Here is a 19,626-nt window from a genome sequence, read left to right on the forward strand (position 1 = left end):
TGTAGTACGAAAACACACTAATAGATGGCGCTACAATTTTTATTGGTGATTTTTATACTAAAGATGATATGGCGAAAACTGTAAAAAGAGCCATAAAATCACATAAATAGCCGGTTTTAACGCGAGGTTTTATTCGGTAATATATGGTATAAGTGGCCCATAACTCTTTTGGTTTCCAGTGCACCTTTTTACGGCAGAAAATGTAATTTCGTTTATCTAAATGCTTTGCTTAACCATACATTAAATCGTCGTTTTTATTTAAATTTTTTTAAATCCTTGAAATTATATTCTTGGAGTAATACTCGACCCTAATTTGTGTAATAGAAACGAATTTCTCTCTAAATTGAGAAGATAATTGCGAAAGATGATTACCTCTATTACTCCAATTTCAATTCAACACAAAAGAATTTTTTAACTTACATGATATCACCCAATTTAAGTCTTGTTTGTATAAGGGCACATGATTTATGGTCCGAAGTGGTAACAGCTCTTCTTCTTCGTGCATATCGACTCGCAGGGAGGTCCTCAATTCGTATTGCGGGTGAAGAACCTCTTCGCCTGTTGGACATGTGACGTCCTGCAACTCCACCCAACATCCTGTAAACAAACAAACAAACAAAAGAGTTAATGATATTAAAAGATAATTGCATTACCAATTAAATGTATTGATTTCGTGTCAGAAAAACTCGACCCTATTACTTGTTCTGGAAATTAAATCTTTCCGACGAGAACTTTACTCGAAAAGATTTTTTAATGAAAAATAATCGCTGAAAAGAGATGAAAACCGGTGAACCGTAACATCTCGCGCTTAATTAAGAGGTTGTACAGATCAAAGGGTTTTGTACATACAGAAAAATTTTCGGAAAATACCACCAAAAGAAAAATGTTACAAATTGCATGTGTAATTACATTTTTTTCAACCTTTTTGCAGAGATTGTGGCAAAACTTGTTGAATCCAACAGGATCTAGACCTGTTGCTGAACATTTGACCCATTTTCTCCTTTCTACAAGAGATTTTGTCGAAATCGGTTGTATAACTAGAATGTTACGGTACAGAATTTCTTAGATCACGTGTATTGAACACGTTCTAAATCGATTTAAATCTTATTTGGACCAAATCGAACTGAAATTTTTAATTTAATTAATAAAAATTGTTGAATTAATAATGTCTTTTACTTAATTAAAGGGATTTAAACGTTTGTAAAGCGGGGAAAACCAGTTATTTGTGATTTTGGATAATGTAAAAACCTTGATTATCATTAATAAAGTCGTCCATAACTCCAAAACTAAACGCGTTGGAGAAAAGTGTCTTATCAATAAATTGTTTATAATAAACCAAAAAAGTTAATCCATCACTTGATACAGGTTTGTTATAATAATTTTTTTGTTAGAAACTACAAAAACCGAAAAATGTCAAAATTGGTGATTTTTATTAATAAAGTCGTCCATAATTCAAAAACTAAACGCGTTAGAGAAAAGTTTCTTGTAAATAAATTGTTTATAATAAACTAAAAAGAGTTAATTCATCGCCAGATTTAGCTTTGTTATAATAATTTTTTAGTTAGAAATCATAAAAACCGCAAAATATCAAAATCGTTGATTTTCATTAATAAAATCGTCCATAACTCCAAAACTAAACGCATTGGAGAAAAGTGTTTTATAAATAAATTGTTTATAGTAAACCAAAAAGAGTTAATCCATCACTAGATTCAGCGTTGTTATAATAATTTTTTGTTAGAAATTACAAAAACCGAACAATGTCAAAATTGGTGATTTTCATTAATAAAGTCGTCCATAACTCCAAAACTAAACGCGTTAGAGAAAAGTTTCTTGTAAATAAATTGTTTATAATAAACTAAAAAGAGTTAATTTATCGCCAGATTTAGCTTTGTTATAATAATTTTTTAGTTAGAAATCATAAAAACCGCAAAACATCAAAATCGTTGATTTTCATTAATAAAATCGTCCATAACTCCAAAGCTAAACGCATTGGAGAAAAGTGTTTTATAAATAAATTGTTTATAATAAACCAAAAACAGTTAATCCATCACTAGATTCAGCTTTGTTATAATAATTTTTTGTTAGAAACTACAAAAACCGAAAAATGTCAAAATTGGTGATTTTCATTAATAAAGTCGTCCATAATTCTAAAACTAAACGCGTTAGAGAAAAGTTTCTTGTAAATAAATTGTTTATAATAAACTAAAAAGAGTTAATTCATCGCCAGATTTAGCTTTGTTATAATAATTTTATAGTTAGAAATCATAAAAACGGCAAAACGTTAAAATCGTTGATTTTCATTAATAAAATTATCCATAATTCTAAAACAAAATGCATTGGAGGAATGTATTGTATAAATAAATTGTTTATAATAAATCAAAAAAGTTAATTCATCACCAAATTGAACTTTGTTATAATAACTTTTTAGTTAAAAATCATAAAAACCGCAAAATATCAAAATCGTTGATTTTCATTAATAAAATCGTCCATAACTCCAAAACTAAACGCATTGGAGAAAAGTGTTTTATAAATAAATTGTTTATAGTAAACCAAAAAGAGTTAATCCATCACTAGATTCAGCGTTGTTATAATAATTTTTTGTTAGAAATTACAAAAACCGAACAATGTCAAAATTGGTGATTTTCATTAATAAAGTCGTCCATAACTCCAAAACAAAATGCATTGGAGAAATGTATTGTATAAATAAATTGTTTATAATAAATCAAAAAAGTTAATTCATCACCAAATTGAACTTTGTTATAATAATCTTTTAGTTAGAAATCATAAAAACCGCAAAACATCAAAATCGTAGATTTTCATTAATAAAAACGTCCATAACTCCTAAACTAAACGCACTGGAGGAAAGTGTCTTATAAATAAATTGTTTATAATAAACCAAAAAGAGTTAATCCATCACTAGATTCAGTGTTGTTATAATAATTTTTTGTTAGAAACTACAAAAACCGAAAAATGTCAAAATTGATGATTTTCATTAATAAACTCGTCCATAACTCCAAAACTAAACGCGTTAGAGAAAAGTTTCTTGTAAATAAATTGTTTATAATAAACTAAAAAAAGTTAATTCATCACCAGATTTAGCTTTGTTATAATAATTTTTTAGTTAAAAATCATAAAAACCGAAATATATCAAAATCGTTGATTTTCATTAATAAAGTCGTCCATAACTCCTAAACTAAACGCACTGGAAAAAAGTGTCTTATAAATAAATTGTTTATAATAAACGGAAAAGAGTTAATTCATCACCAGATTTAGCTTTGTTATAATAATTTTTTAGTTAGAAATCATAAAAACCGCAAAACGTTAAAATCGTTGATTTTCATTAATAAAATCGTCCATAACTCCTAAACTAAACGCACTGGAGAAAAGTGTCTTATCAATAAATTGTTTATAATAAACCGAAAAGAGTTAATTCATCACCAGATTTAGCTTTGTTATAATAATTTTTTAGTTAGAAATCATAAAAACCACAAAACGTCAAAATCGTTGATTTTCATTAATAAAATCGTCCATAACTCCTAAACTAAACGCATTGGAGAAAAGTGTTTTGTAAATAAATTGTTTATAATAAACCAAAAAGAGTTAATCCATCACTAGATTCAACTTTGTTATAATAATTTTTTGTTAGAAACTACAAAAACCGAAAAATGTCAAAATCGTTGATTTTCATTAATAAAATCGTCCATAACTCCTAAACTAAACGCATTGGAGAAAAGTGTCTTATAAATAAATTGTTTATAATAAACCGAAAAGAGTTAATTCATCACCAGATTTAGCTTTGTTATAATAATTTTTTAGTTAGAAACCATAAAAACCACAAAAATATCAAAATTGTTGATTTTCATTAATAAAGTCCTCCATAACTCTAAAACAAAATGCATTGGAGAAATGTAATGTATAAATAAATTGTTTATAATAAACCAAAAAGATTTAATCCATCACCAGATGTAGCTTTGTTATAATAATTTTTTAGTTAGAAATCATAAAAACCACAAAACGTCAAAATCGTTGATTTTCATTAATAAAATCGTTCATAAATCCTAAACTAAATGCACTGGAGAAAGGTTTCTTATAAATAAATTGTTTATAATAAACTAAAAAGAGTTAATCCGTCACTAGATTTAGCTTTGTTATAATAATTTTTTAGTTAGAAATCATAAAAACCGCAAAAATATCAAAATCGTTGATTTTCATTAATAAAGTCCTCCATAACTCTAAAACAAAATGCATTGGAGAAATGTAATGTATAAATAAATGGTTTATAATAAACCAAAAAGAGTTAATCCATCACCAGATTTAGCTTTGTTATAATAATTTTTTAGTTAGAAATCATAAAAACCACAAAACGTCAAAATCGTTGATTTTCATTAATAAAATCGTTCATAAATCCTAAACTAAATGCACTGGAGAAAGGTTTCTTATAAATAAATTGTTTATAATAAACCAAAAAGAGTTAATCCGTCACTAGATTTAGCTTTGTTATAATAATTTTTTAGTTAGAAATCATAAAAACCGCAAAAATATCAAAATCGTTGATTTTCATTAATAAAGTCCTCCATAACTCTAAAACAAAATGCATTGGAGAAATGTAATGTATAAATAAATTGTTTATAATAAACCAAAAAGAGTTAATCCATCACCAGATTTAGTTTTGTTATAATAATTTTTTTGTTAGAAATCATAAAAACCACAAAACGTCAAAATCGTTGATTTTCATTAATAAAATCGTTCATAACTCTAAAACAAAATGCATTGGAGAAATGTAATGTATAAATAAATTGTTTATAATAAACCAAAAAGAGTTAATCCGTCACCAGATTTAGCTTTGTTATAATAATTTTTTAGTTAGAAATCATAAAAACCGCAAAAATATCAAAATCGTTGATTTTCATTAATAAAGTCGTCCATAACTCTAAAGCAAAATGCATTGGAGAAATGTATTGTATAAATAAATTGTTTATAATAAACCAAAAAGAGTTAATCCATCACCAGATTCAGCTTGGTTATAATATTTTTTTAGTAAGAAATCATACAAGCCGAAACATATCAAAATCGTCGATTTTTATTAATAAAATACCGTCAATACCTAAAAAACTAAACGCAACGGAGAAAAATATTTTAGTAAGAAATTGTTTTTAATTAACCACAAAGTCAAAGACTTCAAATAAAAGTAAAACTTTTCATCAAAGTCAAATTGAGTGGAATATAAAGCTGCGAACGCATAACTTGCTAAATACACGTTGAATTTTTTATAAGTTTAAAACTGTGGAAGGCGAGATTGTAAAAGAAACAAAGTTTCGGTGTCCCTTTGACAACACGACTCATCATCAGGCAAAAAACAATTTAATATCGAACAAAGTGGTTTCAAAACAGTTTTTGTTGGATCGATCAATTTTAAATTAAGGTGGCGGACCTCGAAAATTTCAATATTCGAACTTTGTTACGTGTGGCTTGTTGAAACGTGTCACGTACACGGATCGGAATTTCTCAATTTATTCGCACTGAATAACAGAATCAACTCATACGAAAATTCTCTTCTTTTTTAAGAAATCAAAATAAAATTGATTGGTAATTGATTCAGTTGATGATACCTTACATGTTTTATCAAGTTAAATGATATTAGAAGCCTTTTAATACGTACCAACCTTGAACTAGTTACGATTGGTTAAAACTCCTCTTTTGTTTGAATCATTTTGCGTAATCCAAAGAGAGGATTAACTAACATGGTAACGTGTTCCGACTTGCAAACGCGATCAAATTACGAAACTTAGTAGGGTGTTTGGCTCGGAAGCAAACGTGGACGGACACACGTAGGACAGACCGTATTAAGTTATCTTAAGGGGTTGGGTAACGTCGAGAAAGACGTGCTTAATATCGCTTAATTATTGAGGACGAAATGGAATTCAGCCCTGGTGAAAATCACGACCAGGAAAATGTCAACGCGGTTTCGACGGCGCCTCGTTGTATTATTGTGTGCGACGAGGCTTTCTCGGTCCAATGAACATCACGCGGTTTGGATAAAAAAAATTTATTAGCAAATAATAAAAATGGACGTTGGTAAAAACGAATAAATCTAATTGAATTGGGAGTTGACGCTGACGGTTCTATTTGCTGGCGGATGAGGATTATGAATCGTTGACTTGTCGGTCGCTCGACTCTACACCTATAATCGAATTAGCAGCGCGTTAATTGAAATTGGTTTGTTAATTCGAACGTATTCTCTGAGAATACGGATTATTAATGAATTGTTAGAAATGATATTTTATTTGTAGTCAACCAAAAAAGTTCCTTTACCTTCCCTCCTAATAGCACAGCCATCGCAAATAGGGTTACACTTCCAGCATTGTTATCAACCAACTCGACTCCAACTGTTGGACTGTCAATGCATAAGGGACACCAGTCCGAGTCAATCACATCTCGTATAGCAAAGAAGAAGCACTGTGTAAAGACTACTGATGGAAAAGAAGAATTTTTGGATAATAATATTGCCACATTATTGCGATATTTGAATAAAAATGAAATTAATAAGAAAGCTGATTAGATATGTCAACTTATTTGAATCCAAGATACAAAATGAACTTTTTTGATGCTGATTTAACTAACGAAGCAACTCTAAAAAGAGGATACTTTAATTAATAATTGGCAGTGTTGTAAAATACCTGGGTATTTATTTTCAAGGGAAAATTCCCTGGATACATACCCGGGGGTATTTACCCAAGATGGGTATTTAGAGGAATTTATAAAATTTGATTTAAATTGAGTTGATGGCAGTTTTGCAAGTACTTCAAGAATGCAGAGTCCATTATCGATACACCAAACTTATTTATAACATTTACAAGAATGCTACATTGACGGTAAAATTGCATGAAAGTACTGATCGAATACCCATTGGGCGTGGGATAAGACAAGGCGATATAATGTTGAACCCAAATTGTTCATCACAGTCCTGGAGAGTGCATTTAAACAACTGGATTGGACCCAAAAAGGTATAAACATTGATGGCAATACCTAAGTAATTTGCGCTACGCGGACGATATAGTCCTTATTTCTGATAGTCTTGGAGAGATGAAACTGATGCTGAACATATACAGGTGTCCCGTTAAGCGTACGGAGCGGCTGTATCTCTAGAACGGTAAGGCCAAGACGTTTGGGAAAAAAATCTTTATAAGCAAAGTGGGCAAGAGAAATAGCTGGAAATTATTTTGAAGTTCGTAATTCGACCGCTAGGGGGCGTAACTGCCATAGAGAAACATAAAATTCCCGCTATCTCAAAAAGTTAGACGATGAGCTATAACTTTGACAACATCATTTAGTAGCTTGGATAATACCGCATCGCTTTTGTTTTGCAACATTTTTCATATCTGTCATAATAAGGGAGGGGGAGGCCAATGCGTTTTCAAATATTTATATTTTAATATCTCCTGGACCATTCAACCGATTTGAATATTTTTGGTCTTGTTTGAAAGAGCATTTCATGCTCTTTTAAAAGATATTTTCAGTAAGACCGCTTGGTTTAAAACAAATAAGCTAGAGGGCGTTATCTGCAACGGTTACATATTTTTGTGATTTTTGAAAAAAAGTTAAATGGAACGGTACTATTTACTTCACGGACCGTTAATCACCATAAAATTTGCTAAATATTAGTGAAAACCGCATCTCGATATCTCCATCCATTCTCGAATTATAAAAGAAAATGTTAAAAATTCGTATATCTTAACACTATGCCGTCCGGCGACACCACAGTGGTGTCGCGCGAAAAATATCGCTCAACGGCCGGCGTCACCACATTGGTGTCGCCCGCTTACGTATGGATCTACTATCCGTGCAAAAAGTCAAGGCCCCTCACTTTAGAGATCGATATCTTCGCAACCGATCGATGAAAAAAATTGCGACAAAGTTTGTTGTAATCACTGAACATTTCTACGTAACATATGTTAATTTGAAAATTTTCGGATCCGCGGTTTTCTTTTTATCGCGAGTTAAATGAAAAAAGTACCCGATTTTTGAGTGTGCCGGCAACTTTGTCAACTTTGCGATTTTTTTTCTCGAAAACTATTTGACGAAAAAATTTCAAATTTGAACTGGTGGCAAACCGATGTGTTCTTAATGTGGGGCATATTTTATTTTTTTTATATTCCATATAGTTTCGCGGAAAATCGCGGTTTAGTAGGATGCGGTTATTTCGGAAACGACCTGGCGGATTTCAACGCGGTTTTTACCAAAATATGTCAAATCATGTCGGTTGTCGAATTCCGTTATCAGTTTTTCAAAATTAGGGCTCCCTAATTTTTTAAGGGCGATTTAATGGAATTACAAATTAAAGAGAAACAGAAATATGCCATGGGGGTTCCGGCCAATCGGAACAGAGTTGAAGAGATGCTGCTGGCGTGCGCTTCGGACGGGCCGTGGCGAATCATATTTAAAATTTTAGATAAAATTATTTTATTTCAAATTCAATAAGTATGTTTCATTTTTGTATACAAGACATGAATAATGCATATAAATTTAAACAAAATAGCTTGGCACTATTTTCTTCAAAATTTTTAATTTTATTTTTAACATAATATAATATATCACTTATACATGGACAATTACTACAATTGTGTAGAACTTGCGGAGAATTTACTTACAAAGAAAATTCGAGTCTGTGGAACGATGCGACAACATAGAGGATTTGTAGAAAAATTAAACTTCGTAAACGAAGAAGATGCCGTGTTTGTTCCAAAAACAAAAAAAGAAGAACAACGAATTTAATGTGCAAGTCTTGTGGAGTTGCGTTACATCTTGGGGATCGTTTTGCTTCATATCATCAAAAAGAGAAATACTAAGTAGGTACCAAAGAAAATATAAATCAAGAAACATATATGCCAAAATATGTATTTATTTGTTGTGTGGTTTACGTATTAGTTTATTGTTTATTGTTATTCTTACTATTGTTTTGTTGTATTTATTTTGTGGTTTCAATAAAAGTACATTATTATTATTATTATATAAAACATACAAATTTTACATTTATTTACATTTACTCGAAATTTCGTGAAAATGGCTAGACAGGATTGAAAATCAGGAGAACTAGCAATAAGATTAATATAACATAATAAAAATAAAATAATAATAATAATTATTAATATTCTTGATATATGTTAAAAACAAAATAAAAAATTTTGAAGAAAATAGTGCCATGCTATTTTGTTTAAATTTATATGCATTATTCATGTCTTATATACAAAAATGAAACATACTTATTGAATTTGAAATAAAATAATTTTATCTAAAATTTTAAATATGATTCGCCACGGCCCGTCCGAAGCGCACGCCAGCAACATCTCTTCAACTCTGTTCCGATTGGCCGGAACCCCCATGGCATATTTCTGTTTCTCTTTAATTTGTAATTCCATTAAATCGCCCTTAAAAAATTAGGAAGCCCTAATTTTGAAAAACTGATAACGGAATTCGACAACCGACATGATTTGACATATTTTGGTAAAAACCGCGTTGAAATCCGCCGGGTCGTTTCCGAAATAACCGCATCCTACTAAATCGCGATTTTCCGCGAAACTATATGGCATATCGAAAAAATAAGATATGCACCACATTAAGAACACATCGGTTTACCACCAGTTCAAATTTCAAATTTTTTTATCAAATAGTTTTCGAGAAAAAAAATCGCAAAGTTAACAAAGTTGCCGGCACACTCAAAAATCGGGTACTTTTTTCATTTAACTCGCGATAAAAAGAAAACCGCTTATCCGAAAATTTTCAAATTAATATATGTTACGTAGGAATGTTCAGTGATTACAACAAACTTTGTCGCAATTTTTTTCATCGATCGGTTACAAAGATATCGATCTCTAAAGTGAGGGGCCTTGACTTTTTGCACGGATAAGTAATCTGAATATTCTGCCGGCGCCGAGCGAATAAATTTTTGCGAAACGTGCGGACGGCAAAGTGTTAATCGGATCAAGTTACCTTAGGAAACAAATAAGAGAGAACAAAAATTTTATTATCTAGAACCTTCCTTCACACTTTATCCAAGCTTAGAACTGCTTCAAAACTACTTTTGAGGCGTGTTGAAAAGCCAACGGATCAATGAAACATCAACAATGATAATAAAACAAAATAAACCAAAACACTTAGAATAACTTAAATTTTTGGCAAAAATAACTCACCAATGAGCGAAATGCCTTCCATAAACCTCGATGCATTTATTTAATCTAGTTTCGACGAAAAAAAAGCGCTGCTTAAGTCTCTTCCCTGGACACGTTTTTACTGGTATTTAGTGTTTTGTCATATTTTCCCTGGTTATTGGTTTTTCTTGAAAAGTCAGGTCATTTAGTCTACCCAATAGATAAAGGGGTGAAAGCAATGTGGGTTTTGCTCGAACCAAGAATGCATATTATGCAAGTTTACATCAGCTTGTGGACAGATGCTTCATGCATCCATAGCATTTGTGATAAAAGGTTTGGATATGCACAAATCATATTTAAAAGTCAATGGTAATAGTTCAGTCTGTTATCATAATCGGTATCTGTTAAGGCCTGATGTAAAAAAACGTGGTGGAGATATTATTCTCTTGAGAACTCTTGTGGACAATTGTTTTCGGAGTTTCCAGATTATGTGGGATCACATTGCGCACCGATATGATTTACGAATTCATAGAGATGTCTGAATGGGCTACTCGTTGCCAGTTTTCCGTAATCGCTAAGTCAATCTTAAAAACACTTCTAGAGAAAAATATCTTTCTTTGTCGTAATTGCATTGCACATTTTTGCCATGCAGTTGCATCGTATTCGAAACATTGAAAATAAATCATCATACGCTCTATCATACGCTTCTGCGTTACTAAATGACATGTTTACAGTTACCATGGTAATGTGATTTGTTTTTCTCGATGAGGTAACTGGATCCGATTGATGGCACTCGAGTTTTTAACATTTTCTTCTATAACTCGAGAACGGGTGGCGATATCGAGATGCGCTTTTCACTAAAATTTAGCAAAATTGAAGGTGACTAAGGGTCTGTGAAGTAAATAGTATCGTTCCATTTAACTTTTCTTCAAAAATCACAAAAATATGTAATCGCTGCCGATAACGTCCTCTAGCTCATTTGTTTTAAAGCAGACGGTCTTACTGAAAATATCTTTAAAAAGAGCATAAAATGCTCTTTCAAACAACACCGAAAACATTCAAATCGGTTGAATGGTCTAGAAGATATTAAAATGTAAACATATGAAAACGCATTGGCCTCCCCCTCCCTTATTATGACAGATATGAGAAATATCGCAAAACAAAAGCGATGCGGTATTATCCAAGCTATTAAATGATGTTGTCAAAGTTATAGCTCATCGCCTAAGTTTCTGAGATAGCGGCAACTTTATGTTTCTCAATGGCAGTTACGCCTCCTAGCGGTCGAATTACGAACTTCAAAATAATTTCCAGCTATTTCTCTTGTACACTTTGCTTATAAGGATTTTTTTCCCAAACCTCTTGGCCTTACCGTTGTTGAGATACAGCCGCTCCGTACGCTTAACGGGACACCCTGTACAGGAGGCGTCTGCAAGAGTCGGGCTAAATATCAACAAAATTTAGGACAAATCTTGTTCCAAGCTCTAACATCAATATTGGTGATAATGAATACTTTTATCTTGAATACTTTCGATGGTATGTCATTGATCCCTGATGCCTTTCCATGTTTTGACGTAGTGATTGCGTTTTGAACCTCACTGATTGATATAGGTTCCATGACACTATCCTTTCTTTGGTGTGATGGAGTGCTCTATTTCCAAATCAGTTTCTATGCTTCATAGGTTTTGGAAATAATTTTTCTAAATGTCATTCACTTCATTCTCACATATTATTTTTCCTGTTCCATCTCAGCATAGAGCTGTGTGCGCTTTGTGCCTTTGTCTTAACTGTCTAACAAATTTATACACATTCCTGGTGTTATTATCATTAAAGTGTATTATGACATATATTTCGGGAAAGTTTCTTTAGAAGATTTCTTTAATGCTTGAAAAACAACTTTGAATGTCCTGAATTGAATATAAGTCTAATATTAATAACTAAATTCAGTTTTTGTGCTTCATTAATTCTTGTTGTTTGATTCTTTTCTAGTCATATTGCACTTGCATCAAATCCAAGATTCCAAGATCCATGAGATTGTTGATTTCCAATTGAAAATTAAGTAGTTCGTTTAAGATCTTATTATTCTTCTTCTTTTATTCAGGTTGTAACCTGTTTTTTACGCATCATTCATGGTGTTTTATTAGAGCTGGAAATCCAACTTCCTGGTCTCCCGGGATCTCTTTCTAGCTAATCTTTGATCTCTTGCTGTCTTAATCAGCCAGGTTTCTTCCATTGGAAGTATTCATTAAATTTTTTTATTTTTTCCCTAGCAAATCTCATGACATCTCCGATTCCACAAAATTCTCTTACAATTTTGTTCCTAACTCTATCTCTTCTTGTCTTTTCCACTATTGCTGTTAAAGTACTCATCTCAGTTGGTTCGCATCGCAGCGATATATCTTGGCCATGAGGTTCGTGTATCGAGAGATAATAATCAAACAAGCGAACTAAACAGAAGGATGATACTCGCATGGGCAGCCTACAGGAAACTTAGAGACATCTTCATGAGCGATATTCTTGTATATTATTATTATTATTATATTATAATGTTAAAGTTTCGGAACCGTATGTCATAACCAAAGGAGGAAGCACGCATTGATTGAAAGCTTTTGTTTTCAATCAATGCGTGCTTCCTCCTTTGGTTATGACATACGGTTCCGAAACTTTAACATTAACGGTGGCCATTACCAGGAAGCTCAAAGTAACGCAAAGAAAGATGAAGAGGTCGATGCTGGGTGTAACCCTGAGGGACCACATACGAAATGAATACCTACGAAGAAGAACTGGCGTAAATGATGCGGTCAACATTGTGGCAAAGCTCAAGTGGAAATGGACGGATCATCGTCGCAAGAATGAAAACTGAGCAGTGGTTACCTGATTATAATACGTCTTTGATCGTTGACAATTCCTTGTCTCCAACGCCCATTTCATCATGTTCCTCTACATTTTTGTTCGAATCTGTTATATTTTTACTTTTATATGTACTCCTTGGGTATTTACCCTGGGCCGGGGTAAATACCCAGATAAATACCCATTTTATAAATACCTACCCGCCGGGTATTTACCCAGCGCCCATCACTAATAATTGGTGATATTTCCACAAGAATCCTTCAAGAAACGAATTTTGAAAATTATTGATGAAAATTGCAACATCGAAAATTTTATCAAAACTTCAAATATTGTTTTCTCAAAAACTAAAAGTTATTTTTCAAAACGAGAAGGACACTCTTATTAACACTTTAGGAAATTTTCATACTCATATTCCAAGAACCGGATTTTATACGAATTTTTAAAACTTAATCGGCGAAAATTGTAAAATTCGAAAAATTTATCGATCATTTCAAAAATTTATTTCTCAAAAACTAAAAGCGATTTTTCAAAACGGCTTTTTGCATTAAAAAGAGGATACTTTAATTAATAATTGGTCATATTTCCACAAGAATCCTTCAAGAAACGAATTTAATAGCGAATTTTGAAAATTATCGATGAAAATTGCTACATCAAAAATTTTATCAAAACTTCAAATATTGTTTTCTCAAAAACTAAAAGTTATTTTTCAAAACGGGTTGGTTCATTGGAAAGAAGACACTCTTATTAACACTTTAGGAAATTTTCAAACTCATATTCCAAGAAACGGATTTTATACGAATTTTTAAAACTTAATCAGCGAAAATTTCAAAATTCGAAAAAATTGATCATTTCAAAAATTTATTTCTCAAAAACTAAAAGCGATTTTTCAAAACGGCTTTTTGCATTAAAAAGAGGATACTTTAATTAATAATTGGTGATATTTCCACAAGAATCCTTCAAGAAACGAATTTAATAGCGAATTTTGAAAATTATCGATGAAAATTGCTACATCGAAAATTTTATCAAAACTTCAAATATTGTTTTCTCAAAAACTAAAAGTTATTTTTCAAAACGGGTTAGGTCATTGGAAAGAAGACACTCTTATTAACACTTTAGGAAATTTTCAAACTCATATTCCAAGAAATGGATTTTATACGAATTTTTAAAATTTAATCAGCGAAAATTGTAAAATTCGAAAAATTTATCGATCATTTCAAAAATTTATTTCTCAAAAACTAAAAGCGATTTTTCAAAACGGCTTTAAGCATTAAAAAGAGGATACTTTAATTAATAATTGGTCATATTTCCACAAGAATATTTCAAGAAATGAATTTAATAGCGAATTTTGAAAATTATCGATGAAAATTGCTACATCAAAAATTTTATGAAAACTTCAAATATTGTTTTCTCAAAAACTAAAAGTTATTTTTCAAAACGGGTTGGTTCGTTGGAAAGAAGACACTCTTATTAACACTTTAGGAAATTTTCAATCTCATATTCCAATAAATAGATTTTATACGAATTTTTAAAACTTAATCAGCGAAAATTACAAAATTCGAAAAAATTGATCATTTCAAAAATTTATTTCTCAAAAACTAAAAGCGATTTTTCAAAACGGCTTTTTGCATTAAAAAGAGGATACTTTAATTAATAATTGGTGATATTTCCACAAGAATGATTCAAGAAACGAATTTAATAGCGAATTTTGAAAATTATCGATGAAAATTGCTACATCGAAAATTTTATCAAAACTTCAAATATTGTTTTCTCAAAAACTAACAGTTATTTTTCAAAATTGGTTGGTTCATTGGAAAGAAGACACTCTGATTAACACTTTAGGAAATTTTCATACTCATATTCCAAGAAACGGATTTTATACGAATTTTTAAACTTAATCGACAAAAAATTCAAAATTCGAAAAAATTGTTAATTTCAAAAATTTATTTCTCAAAAACTAAAAGAAAGAATACATATATTGTTGGTTTATATATATCCTTTTAGCAAGATAGAAGAAACAATATTTAACATGGCTGCACGGTACGACAATTGTCTAATAATCGGTGACTTTAACCCAAACCCAGCCAAAAACAGACACATCCATCAATTTGTGAATATGTCAAATTTTGTGCGCATCGCAACACCTCCGACGTTTGTAATGGCAAATAATCCCAACTCCAAGCCTGATTTAATCTTCTGCACAAACAACATAAGACCGCTCATCACGTCTGTTAATGTCATTCCTGATCTGTGCTCTGACCATCTGGGTCTTGTGATCTGCATTAATACAACCATTCGAATACCTAAAGTAGCTCCTACTCTGATCAAAAACTATAAACTTTGTAATATGGAAAGAGTGAACGCAGGAATAAAGGAATATGTGAGATCTAACCCTGTTATCACACCCGAGTCTATCGCAACCTTTAATAAACGCTTGCTTAATTTGGTGGATGAAGCGAGCCCTTCTTACAACAAGAAACATTACAATTTCCCTCTGCCACCATTTATTCTCCGTTTAATTAAAGAAAAGAGACGACTCTACCGCGATTTTAGATCCTATGAGGAGCCTGCTCTGAAAAGAATGTTCAATGAGCTTAATAAAAATATCCAAAAGCTGGTGCAGCAATTCAGAAGTGAAAAATACATTGAGGCCTGTGATAAAATCAACAGAAGCAAGGGTAAAAACTACTGGCAAGAAGTCCGCAAACTTTCGAACTACCAAAAGTCCCCAGAAACCCAGGAGCTTATTGACCCTACGGATGGCTTCTCATACTCTAGTCCGGAAAAAATCGCAAATCGAAACACCTCAGGATGCTCTCATGCAGGAAGAAGAATACTTCACACTTCTTAACAGAGGAACCAACACAGCCCCTGGATACGACAACATCTCAAGGGAAATCTTAAGGAAGCTGGATCTTGATATCCACGCCCACATAAGAAAAATTTACAACTATTGCCTTACCACCCAGCATTTCCCACAAGATTGGAAGACCTCTATTATCATATGCATCCCCAAGAAAGACTCTTCTCTATCCGACCCTGCGAACTACCGTCCTATCTCATTGCTACCCGTAATGGGGAAGCTTTTCGAGGTGCACTTGAAGAACAAGCTGCTCAATGTTGTTGCAAGGAGGATTCCGTCATACCAATTTGGATTCCAACAAGGTAGATCTACATCTCATCCCTTGGCAGTGCTTGTCTCAAACTTCCAAGTAGCACGTTTCCAAAAACAACAATCCGCCGCAGTCTTCCTGGATGTTCGGAAGGCATTCGACTCCGTATGGCACAGAGGTCTACTGTACAAGCTAGCTATGTTGAAAATTCCATCTTATCTTCTTAACCTGCTAAAAGAATTTCTTTCAGACCGCTCCTCATTGGTTAAAGTGAAGAACTACTACTCTCACAGTTTCACCGCTCAACAAGGTCTCCCTCTAGCCTCTCCCATCTCGCCAGCACTGTACAACGTCTACTGCCATGACATCTACAACGACAACCCAGACGTCTTCGATCCGATGTCTTACGCCCTACTTTATGCCGATGATACTACTCTCGTCGCACATGATGTAGACATTCCATCATCAATCCTAAGGCTGCAGACGCTCATCCAAATCATAGAGGAATGGTACCGAAAATGGCGTATCCTGATAAACCCTTCCAAAACCCAATTCTTCATCCCCTTCCTCCCTATTCGCGTTGCTCCTCCCACAATAATAATTCAATCTTCTCCTATCACAGCATCACCAACTTGTAACTACCTCGGCATTACCTTGGATAGAACCCTTAAATTCTCTACCCACGCCATCAAGGTAGAAATGAAAGTCAAAAACCGCGCCAAACACTTCCGCTCACTCTCATTTAGAGGCCGAGGGATATCCACCAAATGCGCTACTCACATATACACCTCAATATGCCGACCTAATATCGAATATGCCTCATTAATCATGACTGAAGCGCCGAGAGGATCACAGTACCATCTGGAAGTAGCAGAGAGAGCAGCCCTGAGAATTATCACTCGCATTAGACACCCTCACAACCCACTTTTCAACCCTTCCAACGAACTCCTGTACGACATTACAAAGATTCCTCCTATAAACTCCCGTCTACAATCCTTATCCCTTAAAGCAACTATGAACTTCCCCAAAAACGCCCTAAAAAATTTCATCTTCACTCCCCCCTCCCTTACCCACTGTCCCATAACACGGGTCACACTGCTTAAAAAAATAAGGCCCAACTGAGAAGACCTAAATACAACCAAACCGAATTCAAAGTCACGGGCAGGAAGACTAAGGTCTATAGCCCTTTTGGACTCTTTTTTTTATATTTGTTTTATATATTATGTATTTCTTTTCGTATTTGTTATTATTTTTATATAAGTCCAAATAAATATTGTTTTCTTCTTCTTCTTCTTCTTGATCATTTCAAAAATTTATTTCTCAAAAACGATTTTTCAAAACGGCTTTTTGCATTAAAAAGAGGATACTTTAATTAATAATTGGTGATATTTCCACAAGAATGATTCAAGAAACGAATTTAATAGCGAATTTTGAAAATTATCGATGAAAATTGCTACATCGAAAATTTTATCAAAACTTCAAATATTGTTTTCTCAAAAACTAAAAGTTATTTTTCAAAATGGGTTGGTTCATTGGAAAGAAGACACTCTTATTAACACTTTAGGATATTTTCATACTCATATTCCAAGAAACGGATTTTATACGAATTTTTAAACTTAATCGGCGAAAATTGTAAAATTCGAAAAATATATCGATCATTTTCAAAATTTATTTCTCAAAAACTAAAAGCGATTTTTCAAAACGGCTTGTTGCATTAAAAACAGGATACTTTAATTAATAATTGGTCATATTTCCACAAGAATATTTCAAGAAATGAATTTAATAGCGAATTTTGAAAATATCGATGAAAATTGCTACATCGAAAATTTTATCAAAACTTCAAATACTGTTTTCTCAAAAACTAAAAGTTATTTTTCAAAATGGGTTGGTTCATTGGAAAGAAGACACTCTTATTAACACTTTAGGAAATGTTCATACTCATATTCCAAGAAATGGATTTTATACGAATTTTTAAAATTTAATCAGCGAAAATTGTAAAATTCGAAAAATTTATCGATCATTTCAAAAATTTATTTCTCAAAAACTAAAAGCGATTTTTCAAAACGGCTTTTTGCATTAAAAAGAGGATACTTTAATTAATAATTGGTCATATTTCCACAAGAATGTTTCAAGAAATTAATTTAATAGCGAATTTTGAAAATTATCGATGAAAATTGCTACATCAAAAATTTTATGAAAACTTCATATATTGTTTTCTCAAAAACTAAAAGTTATTTTTCAAAACGGGTTGGTTCATTGGAAAGAAGACACTCTTATTAACACTTTAGGAAAGTTTCAAACTCATATTCCAAGAAACGGATTTTATACGAATTTTTAAAACTTAATCGGCGAAAATTGTAAAATTCGAAAAATTTATCGATCATTTTAAAAATTTATTTCTCAAAAACTAAAAGCGATTGTTCAAAACGGCTTTTTGCATTAAAAAGAGGATACTTTAATTAATAATTGGTGATATTTCCACAAGAATGATTCAAGAAACGAATTTAATAGCGAATTTTGAAAATTATCGATGAAAATTGCTACATCAAAAATTTTATGAAATCTTCAAATATTGTTTTCTCAAAAACTAAAAGATATTTTTCAAAACGGGTTAGGTCATTGGAAAGAAGACACTCTTATTAACACTTTAGGAAATTTTCATACTCATATTCCAAGAAATGGATTTTATACGAATTTTTAAAACTTAATCGACAAAAATTTCAAAATTAGAAAAAATTGATCATTTCCTACAGAACCTATCCACGGCTACCAATCCTCGATTCCGCAAGATCAACAATGACCAGCATAAAATTATTGTACGCAAACATTAACAGCTACCACCCGAAATCACACCTGATCGGAAACTACATCATTGAGAATCACATCCGTTGCGCAATGTTTGTGGAAACAAAATCGAAGTCTTCCATCACATTTAGAAACTGGACGTTAATCCAAAATCACGGCAATATTATAAATAGAGGAGTCAGAGGAGGAGCGGTGGCTATGGGCCACCCCACGATACAATTGGGAAAATCCAACCCCCCCGCAATCAACTCTCCATTAAATAATGCACTTCATTTTTGTATCACTATCGGGACAGACTTAATACATGTTTTCTTAATTTATATCCACCCGTTTAGTAAAATTGAAGATTCCATATTTAACATGGCCTCACTGCACGACAAATGTCTCATAATTGGTGACTTCAATCCGAATCCAACCAAAAGGAAACACATAAGACAATTCCTGAATATGTCCAATTTCGTACAAATCACGACTCCTCCCACGTACGTTATGGAAAACAATCCGAACTCTACTCCTGATCTACTGTTCTGCACAAGAAACATCCGCGGTCTAATTACACAGGTAGAAGTTGTTACGGATTTATGCTCCGATCACTTGGGCATTTTAGTTTATGTCAACGTCACAACCAACGTACCTAAACCTGTTCCGACTTTAATTAAAAACTATAAGCTTTGCGACATGGAGACAGTTAACTCAATAATAAAAGACTTCATAGAAGC

The 19,626-nt window shown here is 32.3% G+C and overlaps 1 protein-coding gene across 4 annotated transcripts in view; it reads right to left on the minus strand.

Moving 5' to 3' along the window:
* The window catches only part of LOC111419830 (calcium voltage-gated channel subunit cacophony), a 147,420-nt gene that overhangs the window by 110,171 nt on the left and 17,623 nt on the right, over nucleotides 1-19,626 (minus strand). For all 4 annotated transcript variants that reach the window (XM_071199452.1, XM_071199453.1, XM_071199456.1 and 1 more), the window contains exon 2: nucleotides 421-597. In XM_071199452.1, coding sequence (XP_071055553.1) covers nucleotides 421-596 — 176 coding nt within the window. In that variant the 5' untranslated portion in view covers nucleotide 597. The remainder of the gene's footprint in view (nucleotides 1-420; nucleotides 598-19,626) is intronic.

The sequence above is a fragment of the Onthophagus taurus genome, chromosome 10 (genome assembly GCF_036711975.1).
Source record: "Onthophagus taurus isolate NC chromosome 10, IU_Otau_3.0, whole genome shotgun sequence".
NCBI lineage: Eukaryota > Metazoa > Arthropoda > Insecta > Coleoptera > Scarabaeidae > Onthophagus > Onthophagus taurus.